This window comes from Cajanus cajan, chromosome 1 (genome assembly GCF_000230855.2).
Source record: "Cajanus cajan strain Asha chromosome 1, NIPB_CcT2T_4, whole genome shotgun sequence".
NCBI classification, from domain to species: Eukaryota; Viridiplantae; Streptophyta; class Magnoliopsida; order Fabales; family Fabaceae; genus Cajanus; species Cajanus cajan.
This window is the reverse complement of record NC_138517.1, coordinates 79,420,679-79,439,049: the sequence shown is the minus strand read 5'-3', so window position 1 is coordinate 79,439,049 and position 18,371 is coordinate 79,420,679. Positions and strand designations below refer to the sequence as shown.

The 18,371-nt window shown below is 30.4% G+C and overlaps 2 protein-coding genes across 3 annotated transcripts; both read left to right on the top strand.

Moving 5' to 3' along the window:
* The first annotated feature begins 1,599 nt into the window (after window positions 1-1,599).
* LOC109811453 (uncharacterized) lies at window positions 1,600-5,013 on the top strand. Its single transcript, XM_020375208.3, has 5 exons — window positions 1,600-1,986; window positions 2,337-2,549; window positions 2,829-2,977; window positions 3,074-3,142; window positions 3,231-5,013. Exons 1-5 carry the CDS (start codon window positions 1,774-1,776, stop codon window positions 4,480-4,482), a joined length of 1,896 nt encoding a protein of 631 aa, XP_020230797.1. The 5' UTR covers window positions 1,600-1,773; the 3' UTR covers window positions 4,483-5,013.
* A 7,683-nt stretch (window positions 5,014-12,696) lies between these two features.
* LOC109811473 (histidinol dehydrogenase, chloroplastic) lies at window positions 12,697-17,584 on the top strand. 2 transcript variants are annotated; one of them, XM_020375233.3, is made up of 13 exons: window positions 12,697-13,058; window positions 13,139-13,191; window positions 13,285-13,357; window positions 13,478-13,579; window positions 13,942-14,043; window positions 14,161-14,232; window positions 14,304-14,366; window positions 14,517-14,558; window positions 15,167-15,226; window positions 15,335-15,445; window positions 16,033-16,203; window positions 16,749-16,839; window positions 17,055-17,584. In XM_020375233.3, exons 1-13 carry the CDS (start codon window positions 12,813-12,815, stop codon window positions 17,330-17,332), a joined length of 1,464 nt encoding a protein of 487 aa, XP_020230822.1. In that variant the 5' UTR covers window positions 12,697-12,812; the 3' UTR covers window positions 17,333-17,584. The 2 variants fall into 2 exon arrangements, with proteins under 2 accessions (XP_020230822.1, XP_020230823.1); XM_020375234.3 differs by having other exon boundaries at window positions 12,698-13,016.
* The last annotated feature ends 787 nt before the right edge of the window (window positions 17,585-18,371 follow it).

The following is an 18,371-nucleotide window of genomic DNA, read 5'->3' as shown; positions in this document are numbered from 1 at the left end:
CTAACGACAAAAGCTTTTTGAATGTTTCATTCCTTAACAAATCAAACTAAAAAAGTATCTTGAAATTCATAAATTTGTTAAAGAGAATAAGATCATACTTTTCATCGGGATCAAGGATAAAGATATAATTTAGATGTAAGACTTATATATTTGATTGAGTTGGAAATAAAATAAACCTAAAAAAGATGAGTTTATTAAAGTGTTTGATGATAAATTCAATATAATATTCTAATTAAATTATTAAATTGACTTGCTTAGATCAACCTAACGAGGGAAGAAGATATATGGAATGAATGCTGTATATATGTAAATTTATACAACTCCTTTAAAATTAAAACTAAAAGTATAAGAAGTGAGTGAAATAAATAAAATGTTTACATTTGTTTGGAGTATTGTTCTTGAGGAAAAAAAACATTATAGGTTTTTTGAGTGCGAAAGACTACGATATTAGATTGGATGTCTTCTATTATGCCTTTAGGAAATTTTTAAAGGATTGATAATGATTTGTTTCATAATAAATGGAACTCCATTGTCATATAAAACATGATATGTGTTAGTTAACCTTAATAATTCATAATGGTTCAATGAGTCATAATAAGTCATAATGATAGGTCTATAACTCATTATGACATTTTATAATTCCAAGCGCTAAGCTTGAAAGATAAAAACAATATGTTTTTGAATCATACATGTTATGTTATCACTATGTTCATTTGTAAATATCACCCAACTCAATTAATAATTACGAGAATGTCAATACTTAACCGAACAAAATATAATTAATATATATTATTTTCTTTTTAAAATGTAATTTTATCGATCAACTCATAACTCGTATTAATAATCTTATATAATAAATTTTTAATTTATAACAATTTATCGTAAACTAATAATTTTATGCGACAATAGTGTTGATATCCATTAATTAAGGTAGTTAATTTCCTTCTATTTCAATTTAGTTTTTATTTAAATAAAATATTAACATCAACTCGATTTAAACATTATATATATATATATATATATATATATATATATATATATATATACACTATTGTCATATAAAACCAAAACTTATTGGCATTAGTTAGTTTAAGAGATCATTATATTCGTTGGGCCTATTTTCATTGAATTGAGAGAACATTATCAGCATGGTTGATAAAGAAAAAAAAATATTTTTTAAAAGAAAATCGATCCTTTAGAATAAATCAGGCTTAATTATGTGTCGAATAATTTGATAAATTTAATCTTTTAGTTTTTATAGTTAAAAATATTCAATTCTAATTTCTATTTATATTTTTTTTTCTTTTTAATCCCTATCATCTATTTTTATAAAAATTAGAAGATAAAGTTCTCAAAATTGTAAGGACGAAAAAATAATTAAACCAATAAATTATATCAAACACTTATGAAAAAGGTGAGGAGGAACTTGAAAAATTACTAGTCAGAAGGTGTAATGTTATTAAAGAGTAAATTGGCCCAGGCCCAGCTTTAGAGCCCAAACCCACAAGAGATCTCAGGTACAAAGGATGGCCCAATAACCCCAACGGCTAGTAATTATAAAACGGCTACTTTCCTTTCCAAAATTTTCTTTCACCTTTCTTTTGTATCGTTGCAGCACTCATTGCTGGTGTGCTTTTTCCTCCACTCTGTTAAATTCGCTATCTTTTACCACTTCTCTTTTCACACCCAAAGAAAGGAAGAAGAAGAAGTGGGGTTCCCTTAGTTGAAGAATTCTGCAATCTTGTTTTTCTGGCTGTGAAAGTTCTTGCCACAATGCTGTTTGAAAGAGGCTCTCCGGCGAGGTGCTTCACGACGCCGCCGCCGCAGCCGCCGTCGTCCTGGAAGTCGAGACTGTCACGGTCTCCCACTGTGCCGTTTTCAGAGAGAAAAAAATCACCAAACTCTGCGAATAAAAACGATCTTTTTCATATAATTCACAAGGTCCCTGCTGGGGACTCACCTTATGTTAAGGCCAAGCAAGTTCAGGTAACATTTTGAGTTGATTTTGAACGTTAATTCATCTGGGATTTGTTGTTTGTTCTTGCTTTTGCATCTTGACTTCATTTCTTGGTCTGAATTTCTTTTCGTGGGAAACAAGGTATTTGTTTCTGTAACATTGCTTTGTTTCTTTGATGTTTCTTTTTGGTTTTGTTATGAATGTGATGTGATGATGTTAGAGGGGCAAAGTGCGAGTCTAGTAATGTTTTGTTATAGTTATTTATAGAATTCATGGGGTGGAGTGTGAAGGAGAACTTGCATTGTAAAGGGTTGTTGTTGGTTTGTATTCTTTCATTGGTTTTGTGCAATGATTGTGAATCTGAATTCTTCATTTACAGCTAGTGGATAAGGATCCAGGTAGAGCAATTTCGTTGTTTTGGGCTGCTATCAATGCTGGGGATCGTGTTGAAAGTGCATTGAAGGACATGGCCTTGGTTATGAAGCAACTGAATAGGTCAGATGAGGCAATTGAAGCTATCAAATCTTTCCGTCATCTTTGTCCTCTGGATTCTCAGGATTCTCTTGACAACATTTTGGTCGAACTGTATAAGGTAAAAGCTGGTGGATTCTCTTTTTTTTGTTGCTGTTTTTCTGTGTCATTAACTGAATTGAACTTTTAACTACGTGCGTACATTGGTACCCCTCACCTGGTGGAATAAGGCTATTCTTGTTGTATGCATGTTGATACACCTAAGCTAGTTGGGTAAGAATGTTGCTGTATGCATGTTGATACACCTGACATAGTGGGATAAGGCTATTGTTGTTGTATGTGTATGTTAGTATACCTCAACTAGTGGTATGAGACTATTGTTGTATGTATGTTGGTACAGAGGTCAGGAAGGGTTGATGAGGAGATTGCCATGCTTCATCACAAGTTGAAGCAAATTGAAGATGGTGTGACCTTTGTGGGAAGGACTACAAAGCAAGCAAGATCTCAAGGGAAGAAGATTCAAATAACTGCTGAGCAAGAGATATCGAGGTGTGTTTTCTCATCCATGATCTTTTGTGATTTTACGTCTAGTTTATAGGCCATGGACCTATACTTGACTTTGAATTTCTCTTTATTAATATGTAGGATATTGGGGAACTTGGCCTGGGCTTACTTGCAAAAAGAAGACTATAAAACTGCTGAAGAACATTATAGGTGTGCTTTTGAGATGGAACCAAAATGGAGCTTATATTTATTTTATTTTTTTAAGAAAAAAATAACAATTCCTTATTTGTTTCTACAGAAAAGCATTGTCTTTTGAAGTTGATCGAAACAAGCAGTGCAATTTGGCAATATGTTTGATGCACATGAACAGAATCAAAGAAGCAAAGTTTCTGCTCCAGGCAGTAAGCACCGCGACAAAAAACAGAAAGATGGATGATTCTTTTGTTAAATCATTTGAACGCGCTTCTCAGATGCTGATCGAGATAGAGTCATCATCATCGGACAATGCTGCATTTTCAGTGACTAGCAAGTCACAGTGTTCTCCACAAAGCTTTGAGACATCGATTGAAAAGAGCTCTGATAGTATTAAGAGTAGGACAGAAAACCGGTCTGTGACATCTGAGGGGGATGTATCTCATGCCAGGAGGAGATTGTACCAGTCTCCCGATTGCGGTAGAAGAGATCTGAATGTTCCTTGCACAAAACCGAAAAGATGTTCATGGGGCTTCAATAACGGATATCGAAGGGAAACTTGGGGAGATGTCCATTCAGATTCTAAATCATCATTTGGGACTCCTCCTAATAATGTTAAGCATGCCACAAGGCCGAGAGAAAATGGTTTGTCTTCACCTGCCAATGGAAAGTGGAGGTCAAGGACCTTGGAAGATCCTTCTATACCAAGGCATGAAGGTACAACAGCTGTTGCTAGTTCTAATTCATTACACACTTTGAATACAGAAGCAGCTATAGAGTTTACTGAGAAGGAGAAACCTGCTGCATATGACAGTAGCTATAGATCTACACTGTCGGAATCACATGTCATGGTTGTGAATGGTGCCAATGAATTTGCTTCAGGAAACAGAAAACCACTTGAGAAGAAGAGTTGGGCAGACATAGTAGAAGAAGAACAAGATGAACAGATACAGAATGACTTCTTTAGTGGATACATAAGTTTTGATGGTGAGGATGGTGCAGAAGTTTTTAATGACGAAAATGAAGACTCCAATATAATCTATCAGTGTCCTTGGCCACAGAACCAGATTGAATGTTCAAGCAAAAAGCTTGAATTGGACCAGAAAGATGGTGCATCTGGTAGTGCCATTTTATCAAGGAATCCAACAGCAAGGCGTTCTCTGTGTTTCAATGCCGAACCGACTTCAGAACCAGCTTATTTCTTTTGCACATCAAAATCACCAAGGAAGGCTTCTAACTTGGAAAGCCGCAGAATTCTGGCAAGGGAAAGGGACTCATTGACTGGGGAGAAGAAACAAACAAGGAGAAACAGGCTACAGGTATTTCAGGATATTACTCTTCTCCCGGAGACACCATGACTTTTGCATAAGATTATTTGTCTCTATACTAGCGTCCTTATGGATGGAGAAGAATCACATTATTAAGACTTATTGGCTTAATTACAGGATCATGATGATGGATAGCATTTATGGATGGAATTTTGTTCATTAATATAGCTTATTCCTTCATTCATACTCAATGTTTTATTTGGAAGTTGTAACAACTTCTGTAAATCCGTGTTCATTTGTCCCAATACTGTAAATGTAAAATAGTTTCCTCAATTGTATTGAAACTGGAAGAGTGCCTAGTACTGGTAAACTCACAGATTGTACTTCAATTTTCTAGTTTCATTACTGATATTATGTACTTCTCCTTCGACAATCAATGAATAAAATTTATGTTTCTGTCTATTCCTTGTAAAGTCCAACTCCGTGCTTTCCAATACTTCAAAATAGTTTCCTCCGTTGTATTGAAACTGGCAAAGTGCCTACTGTTCACTCACTGATTGTGCTTCAACTTGAATAGTTTCACTACTGGCATTATGCATTGCTCCTTCTACCTACAATTAATGAAAAAAAGTCATGCTATCTAATATTGTAAAAGCCGAACAGTTCCTATTTCTGGCGCACACAATTTGAGTAGTTTTATTACTGATATTAATATTATGCAATGATCCTTCTACAATCAATGAAAAGAAAAGAAAACTTGTGCTTCTGTTAGTTCCTTTTAAGATTTATTGGTCCATAGTTGTATCGCTACAGCTAAGGTTATCATATTTTTAAGTATCACAATGTATTAATGCACAGATATTTTGAACACTTATTATTGAATGAACAAATGTTAACAAATATAATTAATTTAAACGGTTGGAGTCTCGATACTATGCTCCATGTTTCGTTCATGGACTTTTCCAGCATCTTATGATTCAACTAAACAGTAAAAACATATATGCTTCCGTTGTCAGATATGAAAATCTAAATGTCAAACTTGAAATGACTTGATGAGGTTAAAGCTCTAATTTGGCATAAAAAAATTTCTTCAAACCATCATAACTGATACCATATTTAATTTTAATTGTTTTCTTAGTCGTTCGAACATGAATCCTCACGTGGCCATTCATACTTTCTTTTATTTGGATAGAAAAAAAGTAATAAATTGACTTAATTTTATGAAGAAATTAAAAAAACATATATTGGAAGAAAAATTAGAAGTTAACTAAAGTGTAAAAGAAGCAAAATGACACTATAGATATTAGGGGTGTAAGCGGGTAACGATTTATCCATGAACTTGACATGTCTAAACCAATTCAATTACATTTTGTTGAATTAGGTTATCGGGTTAGTTGGATAATTTTTATGTTACCCAATTATAATTGGGTCGAATAATGAATCAAGAAATTTGTTATTTGACGAACTTGAACTAACTTGACCTATAATAAATTATTAAATTGAATAAAAAATATTATACATAATAGAACGCATAATACACTCTTATGTATATATATTAATTACACTTTTTTCACTAAATATTGTAATAATGAGTTGATTGACTAAATAAAAGAAGAACTAGAGCAAGAAAAATAATTTAATACTACTTATTATGCAATTCAAAATTTGTTAGTTAATGACATAATGTTTGTTTATTTGAGATACTTTTGATTTCTCATTGATGTAATGTTGTTTATACTTTGAAATGTGTATTAAAATTTAAATTAATTTTTTTTGTTTCTTATTTGTTTCAATTTTTTTAAATATATTTATTTTTTAATTATTCAACGCGATGATCTATCTTAACTGACTATAGTCGGATTGGTTTAAGTTTATCACTTTAAAAAAACTCCATAAACTTAATTCAACCCAATTTGATTAAGTTTAATTGGTTTGGATATTAAAATATATTATACTCAACTTAACTTTACTCGATCCAATTACATCCTTAGCAAAATGTTTAAATAAATGAGTTAGGTATGCACAATACTATTTTAAATAAGGATTGGATTTCAAGATAATGAAAGGAAGAAAAAGATAGAAAAAAAAGAAAAGAAAAAGAGTTGAAAGTTAGATTATTCTTCAAGTTGTTGTTTAGTAGGGGAAAATTTATTTTCTATTATTTTTTGTGTGTAGAAAGTGGAAAAAAAATGAATAGTAAAATGAAACAAATATCTTAAATAAAAATGAAATGTGTGATAAATAGAAATATTTTATATTTATATAAAAGAAAATATTTTCCACAAATGATTGACAAATAATTTATATTCTTTAAATATATGAGTAGGAATTCAAATTTATGTATATGAAAAAATAATATGTTTGTTAAGAAATGTTGACTCCTTTAATAGATATTAAAAAATAATTTTAAATTAAATCACATTAATATAATACATTTTTTATTTCTCTTAATTTTTTAAGTTAATAGTTGTTTTTTCACAAAGTACGTAAATTTGTTGTTATTATTGACAGATACATCAATTTCTTTAAGCAATACTTCAAATCACCATTAAGATTTCACCAATTTTTTTTCTTTTCTAAAAACCTATTTTGGTCCCTTATAATAATTGTTTGTTTAATTTAGTCTCACTTTTATTTTTTGTCTCAATTTGGTCCCTAATAAATTAATTGGTTGCAATGTCGCCGTCTAAATTATTTAAACAGAGTTAACTGTTGGCCACGTGGATGCCACGTAGATGCACAAATGGATGCCACGTGGATGCCAAATTGCTTGAAAACACCTGGAACTAGAACGGTCCATTCTAAAACCAGAATGGACCGTTCTGGGTGCACACTTGGTATGTTAATTTTGCATCTGAAACAGGCCGCTCCAGATGCAAAATTAACACACCACGAGTACATAAGAACCAGAACAGCCCGTTCCAGAACTATAATAATTTTAAAAAATATTTTTTTATGATAAAAATTTTAAAATTACTTATTTTTATAAAATATAATTGTCTTATAAATAGAGTGATAACTTTTCCTTTTTCTCTTTCTGTCTGAAGAAATATTTAAGTGTCACTTAATAACTTAATAATTTTTTGCAACTTATTTAAAATTAGAGGAATAAAATGATAAAAATTAATAGGATAAACATAATAAAATTATTAATTTGTTTTCTTTTAGTGTCCTCTAAATTTTTACACTCGTTTAAAACAAAAATATTTTATATGTTATTTTGAATTAATTTAACGAAGTATCATATGATTTTTAATTTTTTAAAAAAATTTATAAATTTGATCTATATATGAAAAGCTTTTTAATTTAACAATTAAATTTTTAAAAATTTGATATAGAACATTAATTATTAAGTAAAATAAATCTATCAAGACTTAATCTTGAAGTAAGTAATTTTTTTCTTCATTAAAAATGAAGATAATTTTACCATAAAATAAAAAATAATTAAACAATAAAATAAAATATAAAAAAATATATTAATGTATTTATTATATTAAATATAACAAGATAATTAAAATATAATTAATAATATATATTTTATAAAATTATATAAAGAAAAGAATGAAAAAAAATTTAGTGGGAGCAAGTGCCCCCACTATGATTAACTTAGATCCGTCATTGCATGTGGTTGTGTGGTGAAATGTTAGTCCTGTGTATCCTCTTCCTTTACTTTAGGTTCTACCTCTTCAAAAACAGGTTGTTGTTGTTGGGGTACATCGTTAATGACTTAAAAAAAATACCATCATTTCATCCTTTACTATATAGTGTCAATTTGGTAGTAAGTGGTTCACTCCAGTTTGACTAACAATGAAATAAAATTTGTTACCATTGTCTTTAGTGATATACTGCATTGTCCTTAATGATACACTGTATAGTCCAACTGTTTAGCAATTGAAGTTATCAATTTCTATTGACAATATTACCAAATCCAGTGTTTGAAATGCTTTGTACCTTGGAATTTTTTCCTTCCACGATTCACAATCGTGAACTGTAATCATTGACAGTTTGTGTTTAACAGTCTGAAACCAGAACGACCAGTTCTAAAACCAGAACGTTTCGTTCTGGTTGCACTTTTAGTAGTTCTAAAACCAGAACGTTTCGTTCTGGTTGCACTTTTAGTGTGTTAATTTTGCACCTGGAACGGACCATTCCAGATGCAAAATTAACACACCAAGAGTGCACCCAGAATGGCCCGTTCTGGTTTCAGAACGGGCCGTTCTGGTTCCAGGTGTTTTCAAAAAATTGGCATCCACGTAGCATCCACCTATGCATCTACGTGGCATCCACGTACATGTCAAGTGACCAATAATTAACTCCGTTTAAATAATTTAGACAGAAATCCTAAATTGCAACCAATTAATTTAGTAGGGACTAAATTGAAACCAAAATTAAAAATAAAACTAAATTAAAATAAATAATTATTATAAGGGATCAAAATAAGGGGGGTGTATTGGTTTAGGATTTCGTAGGATTTTAAAAGACTTTTTTTGAGTAAAAAAGTTCATTGGTATTCAATCAGGATTTTATGTCACTTAAAAACAATCCAGTGGTATTCCATATGGATTTTCAAGATTTTTTAAAGAGTCCATTAAAATCCACTGGTATTCATTTGAAATTTTTTACAACTTAAAAACAATCCATTGGTATTAAAAAATATAAGGATTTAAAAGGATTGTTGTGTGAGAGGGATTTTGAAGGACTTTCTAGTGTTATCTATAAATACCAGATTCATAAAATAATCCCATCCAAACCCAACGGATTTTGAAGGATTGTTTAAAGTGATTTTTCAAGTGTTTCAATAATTTTCAAGTGAGTTTTTCATCTTTTTTTTTTCTATGCTCCTGTCTTCTCCATTTTTTCTCTACTAATAATACTACACTATTGTTCATTGCTCATATATAATATTGTAGTACGGTTCTCATCCCATTCTCCTATTTTGTGAAACTCTGATATGTAAATGATAGTGTCATTGACTTGCTCTATTTTTTTGTTCGTTCTCTTTAATTGACTTGCTTTATTTTATTCTATGTAGTTGAATTTGTTCCTTTATATAACAAAAAAAATGCTTGAAATTTCAACTTTTAAGTGATAATTTTTTTTATAACACATGTCAAGAAAAGAAAAAGGTGAAAGATGAAATTGATATCATAATCTCTAAATATATATATATATAAGATGAATTTGTTAGGGTTTCTGTGAGTAGAATGAGATGAAAATGGATCTTAGTTGGGAGAAGAACTCTCTCACCATAAAAATTGCGAACTCTTTTCATTCCCTTGAATTTGTTACTCTTATCCCTCCTTTTATGACTCAACAATTATTTTATTTTATTTTTACTAAGAATTTTTCTTTTTATTTTTATATTGTGAAATTAAGATTTTTTTTTATAATTTTAAAAAAGAAAATTAACATAATACATTGTAGTATCTAATTTTTTAGGATTTAGGATTTATGCCTTCATTAGCTTATTTTTAAAAAAATGAAATATTATTAAAATATTTGTTAGAATAATTTACATTTACAAATATCGTTAAAAATTATCATATAATATATAACTAAAATAATATATATATATATATATATATTCTCTATATCTAAATACTTCCGTTTATATAAAAAGATTATATATCTAAATATTTTCTCAGTATCGAATATATTGATTTTTTTATATAAAAAATTATCTTTTGTTTCTATATTTTTGTTTTTACATTTTTTTTATAATGATTGAGATATTTGATCCATTTGGATAGCCAAGATATATTCGATCTTGTATAATTGGTGTGCTTCTAAAAATAATAATATAATTTTATTGATTTTGTCTCTTATCCATAATTTTATAACTAGTTTTCAATATATATTGTTTTAGTAATTCAAATGGGAGATTCACATGGAAATAATAAAGAAAAAGAAAAAGAGAAAGAAAACTATGAAGCTTGGACCAAGGAAGATTCTGATGAATTGTTACAATTGATAGTGGATGCTATAAAAAGATGATAGAATATTATGAAGAATTATTATTATTATTTATCTAGACATTATTTTATTTTTTTTATATTTGACTCTTTTTAAATTTGAATGTATGAATTTTTTTAAATCTTATCAAATGTCAAAACTCCACAAAATCCCACAGAATCCATTAAAATCCTGATTTAAAAGTCTTGTAGAATCCATTAAAATCCTGATTTTAAGGGGGGTGTATTGGATTAGGATTTTAAAGGACTTTTTTAGTTAAAAAAAATCCTGCGGATTTTAAAAGACTTTGCAGGATTTTCATGACTTTTAAGATTTTGCAGGATTTTCATGACTTTTAAGATTTTGCAAGATTCTACAAGACTTAAAATCAGGATTTTAATGGATTCTACAAGACTTTTAAATCAGGATTTTAATGGATTCTGTGGGATTTTGTGGAGTTTTGACATTTGATAAGATTTAAAAAAAATTATACATTCAAATTTAAAAAGAGTCAAAGATAAAAATAATAAATAAAAAAAATAATGTCTAGATAAATAATAATAATAATTCTCTATAATATTCTATCATCTTTTTATAGCATCCACTATCAATTGTAACAATTCATCGGAATCATCCTTAATCCAAGCTTCATAGTTTTCTTTCTCTTTTCATTTTTCTTTATTATTTCCTTGTGAATCTCCCATTTGAATTACTAAAACAATATATGTTAAAAAATAGTTATATAAATAATTACGGATAATAGACAAAATCAATAAAATTATATTATTATTTTTAGAAGCACACCATCATACAAGATCGAATATATTTTTGCTATCCAAATGGATCAAATACCTCAGTTATTATAAAAATGTAAAAACGAAAATATAGAAACATAAGATAATTTTTTATATAAAAAAATTAGTATATTCGATACTGAAAAAATATTTAGATATATAATTTTTTTATATAAACAGAAGTATTTAGATATAGAGAATATATATATATATATATATATATATATATGATAATTTTTAACGATATTTATAAATATAAATTATTCTAACAAATATTTTAACAATATTTTCTTTTTTAAAAAATAAGTTAATGAAGGCATAAATCCTAAACCCTAAAAAATTAGATATTGCAATGTCTTATGTTAATTTTCTTTTTTTAAAATATAAAAAATCTTAATTTCATAATATAAAAATAAAAAAGAAAAATTCATAGTAAAAAAAATAAAATAATTGTTGAGTCATAAAAAGAGGAGGGATAAGAGTAACAAATTCAAGGGAAAGAGAGAATTCACAATTTTTATGCTAAGAGGGTTCTTCCCCTACTAAGATCCATTTTTATCTCATTCTACTCACAAAAACCCTAACAAATTCATCTTTTATATATATATATATATATATATATATATATATATTGTTGAGATTATGATATCAATTTCATCTTTCACCTTTTTCTTTTCTTAACATGTGTCATAAAAAAAATTACCACTTAAAAGTTAAAATTTCAAGTATTTTTTTGTGTTATATAAAGGAACAAATTCAACTACATAGAATAAAATAAAGTAAGTCAATTAAAGAGAACGAACAGAAAAATAAAACAAGTCAATGACACTATCATTTACATATTAGAGTTTCACAAAATAGGAGAATGATATGAGAATAGTATTATATATGAGCAATGAACAATAGTGTAGTATTATTAGTAGAGAAAAAATGGAGAAGACAGGAGCATAGAAAAAAAAGATGAAAAACTCACTTGAAAATTCTTAAAACACTTGAAAAATCATTTCAAACAATCCTTCAAAATCCGATGGGTTTGGATGGGATTGTTTTATGAATATGGTATTTATAGATAACACTAGAAAGTCTTTCAAAATCCCTCTCACACAACAATCCTTTAAAATCCTTAAATTTTTGAATACCAATGGATTGTTTTTAAGTTGTAAAAAATCTCAAATGAATACTAGTGGATTTTAATGGACTCTTTAAAAAATCCTGAAAATCCAGATTGAATACTACTGGATTGTTTTTAAGTGACATAAAATCCTGATTGAATACCAATGGACTTTTTTACTCAAAAAAAGTCTTTTAAAATCCTACGAAATCCTAAACCAATACACCCTCCTAAATCTTGTAGAATCCTGCAAAATCTTAAAAGTCATGAAAATTCTGCAAAGTCTTTTAAAATCCGCAGGATTTTTTTTCACTAAAAAAGTCCTTTAAAATCCTAATCCAATACACCCCCCTAAGTTTTAGCTATTTTTTTTAAATTACAATTTCAAAAACATTGGTATCCCTACTTTAAATTAGTGACGAAATAACTTTGTATTTATGTAATGTATCACACAACATAACATAACAACCTTATACCGGAGCGAGGAGACAAGCGAGCATAGCAGGGTGGTCTCTGTCACTCCAACTCCAACCACAGACCCAATTCAGTAAAAGCTTGTTCCGATGAGGATGGAATCTGCACTTACAGCTTCTAACTGGAACCGTTCTTTGATTCGAATTCACAACACTAAGCCACGCTTCTGTGCCACTCGCCCCACAGCAATACGCTGCTCCATCAACTCCTATCGTTTGTCCAACCTCACCCCTTCTCAGCTTCAGAGCCTCAAGAGCCGACCCCGAATCGATTTCTCTTCCATTTTCAGTGTGGTGTGTAATGGGTTTTCATATTTCTCTTCCATTTTCAGTGTGGTGTGTAATGGGTTTTCATATTTCTCTTTGTTTTCGAATGGGTCACTCTCAAAATCCTTCCTTTTCTTTCCCCCTTTCAGGTCAACCCCATTGTCGATGATGTTCACAAAAGAGGGGATGCTGCAGTCAAAGAGTTGGTTTCTTCTTTGAAATCGTCTTATGAATGATCTTGTTATTGTTACATTCACACCTATTTAATATGTGACTTCATCTTTGTGTTTTGTAGATACACTTCGAAGTTTGATAAAGTTGAATTGGATAAGATAGTTGAGGTTGTTTCGGACCTCCCTGACCCCGTGGTATGTTTGTTTGGATATTCACACTTAGTATATAATGTTTTTATTTTGTTGTTGATAATGTGATGTGCCTTTATTATGATTCATTTTTTATTGTTGTTTTATGTGCCTTTTGCTTTGCAGCTTGATCCAGCTGTTAAGGAAGCTTTTGATGTCGCCTACGACAATATTTATGCGTTTCATGCTGCTCAGAAGTCACCTGACAAAAGTGTTGAGAACATGAAAGTATGTCAATGTTGATTCTTGCTTCTAGGATGGCTAGGTTGGATGCAAAAACCAGGGGCTTAATGATTCAAGGCTGAATTGATACTTAGCATAAACTTATTCTTTTGCATTATTAAGCAAAGTTTGAAATGTTGAATGTCAAGATGTGAGTAATATAGCTAGGAACGGTTAAATGATACTCGAAAGATCAAAATGGTTAGATTATCTTTTTCAGTTGTGATTATGTACTTTTCTGTCCTTGGTTAGTCTCTATCTTTTGAATTATTCATTCATATTTGGCTATCATGCCTACATGTTTGTTTGTTCTTGGGTTCTTAGTTTTACCCAATTTATGCGAATCTGGAGTTTTCTGAAAATGTCAGGGAGTCCAATGCAAGAGAGTTGCAAGAAGTATTAACTCCGTGGGTCTTTATGTTCCAGGGGGAACTGCTGTATTACCTTCAACTGCTTTGATGCTTGCAGTTGTAAGTTGAATAGATATTTCAGTACCTCTTATGTCTTTCAATGTTCTATAAGTTTGATATTGTATGTTGATATTTATCTTCCAGATTTAGCTGATGATTGATTATTTTGTATTCTAGCCTGCACAAATTGCAGGATGTAAAACTATTGTTCTTGCAAATCCTCCAACACAGGAGGGCACTACATGCAAGGTATTTATTTATTTTGTATGAAAATTGTAGTTGTGATGTTTTTCTTGTTCTGACCAATTTTTCTTTTACAGGAAGTACTTTACTGTGCAAAGAAGGCTGGGGTGACTCACATTCTCAAAGCTGGGGGAGCACAGGTTTGAATCATGATAATATAATATAATCTTTATCTAGTTTTGTAATCTGAATCTAGTGTTCTTATGTTTATTTTTATTCTAATTCTAATATATTTGTATCATTCATTATATATTAACCCGTGATTAATATGGAATTTCTCTCCATTGTAGGCCATATCTGCTATGGCTTGGGGAACAGAAACTTGTCCAAAGGTGGGTAACTTAACTTCTTATTTATCTCGTTTTTATTGTTTGCTTCTCTTTTGATAGTTAATGGATTCAGCTTTATCGCTTCTTATTATTTACAAGGTCAGCCCAAGCATTAGGCAAACAAAGCCCTTGCTTTAGGCCTCCTTAAAAAAAATTATTTTACATCAATATTTATACAATTTTTTTCAAGGCCTATAACTCAAAATCACTTTTTGTATTCTTAAAAGGATCCTCTAGCAGGCCCATCTCTAAAAAATATACAAATATAATTATGTTTTCAAGGCCCATCTCTAAAACATTTTTATTTAAAAGATATTATTTTTAATTTTTTAAAAAATCTCACTTTAAGATTAATTTAACGCCTTGTAATGCACTGGACCAGTCTTGATTATTTATTTTCTTGTATTAGTAATTTAGCATATCATATTCTAATAGCATTAGATATAGTGAAAATCATTCCTTGATAGATTATCAAACTTATCCTCACACCTTAAATAGATTATGTGATCTTGTGACCGAACTGTACTTAAGATGCAACTTCAACAAAAACTTCATACTTATTTGATTTTTTTTTTTCTATTTTAATTGTGAATTTGTGATGAAACTTACAGGTTGAAAAGATTTTTGGCCCTGGAAACCAATATGTCACAGCTGCAAAAATGATACTTCAAGTAAGCATGTTTATATTTTACATTAAATTTATGCACCTGTATAAACTATACATTTCATTTGTTGAATCTGAAATCTTCATATCTTTACTTATTGAAAATCTTCTGCAGAACAGTGAAGCCATGATTTCAATTGACATGCCAGCTGGTCCATCTGAAGTTTTGGTCATCGCAGACAAGCATGCAATTCCTTCTCATGTAGCTGCTGATTTGCTTTCCCAGGTTTAATAAGTTTTAAAATTCTCCCATTTGCTTTACAAAGATTATTCACCAATTCTCATTCATTACGAAATATGGTAATCCTAATTCAATATTGGATGAATTCATAATATGTGCTGCATGTAAGAAATAAGAATAAGAATTAGTTGAAGATCAATCACTAATATATGGATAGCAACCAAATTCATGAACTGAGGAGATGGAGTATAGAAGCATTTTTTTGTTTATTTTGAATGAGTATGATTCAGAGTTCTCTTAGTTGACATTGCACAAACAAATACACTAGAGAACCAACCATAACACCTTAATTCAATTAAGGCACAAAATCTGCCAAAACAAGCCCAAATATTTTATCTCAAAAGACAGAACCTCTTTAAACTAAGACCCAAAACCTGCCAAAGATTCAGACATTGACTAGAAACAGTATTGCAGACAGTGTCCAGCATATAGTTTCAAACGGACATGCTTCACCATCATTGTGGTTGATAAATAGTCCCTTTTATTCTACCTGCATACTTCAAAGATGATTTCTAACCGTTTTGGCTTCTTGTACACCACTGATGTCTATGCACCTAATTTATGATTTTCAGGCTGAGCATGGCCCAGATAGTCAGGTTGTTCTTGTGATTGCAGGAGATGGTGTGGATCTGAATGCAATACAGGAGGAACTCAGCAAGCAGTGCCAGAGTCTTCCAAGAGGCGAATTTGCCTCTAAAGCACTTGGCCACAGTTTTATTGTGTATGCACGTGATATGCTTGAGGTCAGTCCTGTTAGCTAAGTTTGTGTTTTCACTTGCTAAAAGCAGAGCTAAGGGATCAGGATTAAGGTACAGAGAGAGAGGAGCAATTTCGTTGGAATAACTAGAATAGAACAGACTGTTAGTGTTAGGCTTCTGTGCCTTTATTTATACTTTGCACAGCAAGTATGACGTGCCATAACATAGATTGTTCTTGTGCCTAGGTGTGTTAATAAGCTTATTTTAAGAGAAAATCAAGAGAAGAATAGGAATAGGAAAAATAGGCCCACCCCAAAAATTTAACATAGCATAAGAGGCACCTGTATGAATAACTATTCCCCGACATTTATGCCACATGAAGTGTCAAGATTATCTCGTGATATGTTAGAATTCACAACTTTTATTAGAAGAATTTAAAATTTAGCCTTCTGTTATATCTTTATTTTTTTTATTTTTTAATCAATTAGTAATTTATTTTAAGCCCTAATTCTCTTATTACTTGTTTAATCTCAATTCACCTAACATCTTTATTGGAGTTTAACAAGTAAAAGTTACTTTGCATCTTTCAGGCCATCACTTTCTCAAACTTATATGCACCCGAGCATCTAATTATCAACGTGAAGGATGCAGAGAAGTGGGAGAGTTTCATTGAGAATGCAGGTGCGCCTATGGATTTTCGTTGTTGTGTTGCTCCTTTTTTATTTTTTATTTTTTAAATAAAGGGTTTGGAAGAGTGGGGATGGGCTCGTGTTTTGTCAAAGATACTTGTGTCTTCAATCTTAGAGAATCCAATTCCTTTTTAATATCATTTTGTGTCCTTGTTGGCATGGAAATTCCAGAATCGTAGATCTAAATGTCTGTCACTGCCTCTACAGGTTCTGTGTTTTTAGGGCCTTGGACACCTGAGAGTGTTGGTGATTATGCAAGTGGGACAAACCATGTCCTTCCTACTTATGGTTATGCAAGAATGTACGGTGGCGTGTCATTGGACTCCTTCTTGAAGTACATAACTGTGCAGTCTCTCACAGAGGAAGGTCTAAGAAAACTTGGGCCATATGTAGCAACCATGGCTGAAGTTGAAGGCCTTGAAGCCCACAAACGAGCAGTTACCTTGAGACTTCAGGAGATAGAGGCCAAGCAGGTTTCAAGATGAGATTATGCTTCAATCTGTTGTTCTTTTTATCACTTGCAAGCTACTGGCTCTTAGTTTATGCCAAGTATATGGCCATTTGCTTGATGAGATTACCTAGATTTAGGTGGCATTAGTTGCTAGAAGTTGTCATTTCAAGTTTATGTAACAATAGCTGGATTCATATTTTGCAATAACAAACAAATACAAGTGCCTAATGTGTTGGTGATCTTCGGTTTTGATTAATCAATAATGCATCCTATGCATTTGCTGGAATGTACCCTTTTTTGTTTTATCCTCTGATAAGTTTGCTCGACTCTTCATTTTCTCAATGGTCAATAAGTATTTGCAAAGAGGAATATCTCGGTATATGTATATCAAAAGAATATTAATTTCATAACCAAAGGTATTGAGAAACCTTGTAAAGACAGAAACATGTATGCAAAGAGTGAAGTGAAATCTTGAAAGTTTTGTTAACGAGCATCTTCAACATATAGGTTGAGAAGAGAAATATTCTGATACCAGTTATTAGATGTTTTCATTACATCAAAATTAGAAATTAAATCGCTTTATATTTTTAAGGAAATGAATAGTATAAATTATTTATTAGAAAATAAATGTTATATTAAGATAAAAATATAATTTAATGTGATTTTTAAGTAATTAAAAGCATTTAGTATTAAGTTATTTGATCACATATTGTATGACTCACGATTAAGATCCTTTTAATTAATAATATTGTTTTATCTAATATTTTATTTTTATATCATTAAATATTATATTAAAACATTTGTGAATAATTATTTTAAAATTGAAAAGGGGGTAATCTACTTGTAAGTGTTCACTTTCAACTGAACCAACCATTATTTTTGAGGAACTTGGTTAGATTTTGTTGATCGGGCAGCTAAATTATGTACATCGAGTATATCTAACTTTTCACATCCAACGAATTTCGGTAAGTCTGAAAAACTCCGCTAGAAAAAGGGAAAAGAAAAGGAAAGGAAATATGAAATTTAAGTTTGGCATAGATGATAAGAACTTAAAACGAGTGCAATACTATATA

Coding starts and splice junctions, on each gene's coding strand:
- LOC109811453 (XM_020375208.3), top strand. CDS start 1,774: ATGCTGTTTGAAAGAGGCTCTCCGGCGAGGTGCTTCACGACGCCGCCG. Junction 2,978..3,073: donor GCTGAGCAAGAGATATCGAG/GTGTGTTTTCTC, acceptor ATTAATATGTAG/GATATTGGGGAACTTGGCCT. Junction 3,143..3,230: donor ACTGCTGAAGAACATTATAG/GTGTGCTTTTGA, acceptor TTGTTTCTACAG/AAAAGCATTGTCTTTTGAAG.
- LOC109811473 (XM_020375233.3), top strand. CDS start 12,813: ATGAGGATGGAATCTGCACTTACAGCTTCTAACTGGAACCGTTCTTTG. Junction 13,358..13,477: donor CGGACCTCCCTGACCCCGTG/GTATGTTTGTTT, acceptor TTTGCTTTGCAG/CTTGATCCAGCTGTTAAGGA. Junction 13,580..13,941: donor AAAGTGTTGAGAACATGAAA/GTATGTCAATGT, acceptor TGAAAATGTCAG/GGAGTCCAATGCAAGAGAGT.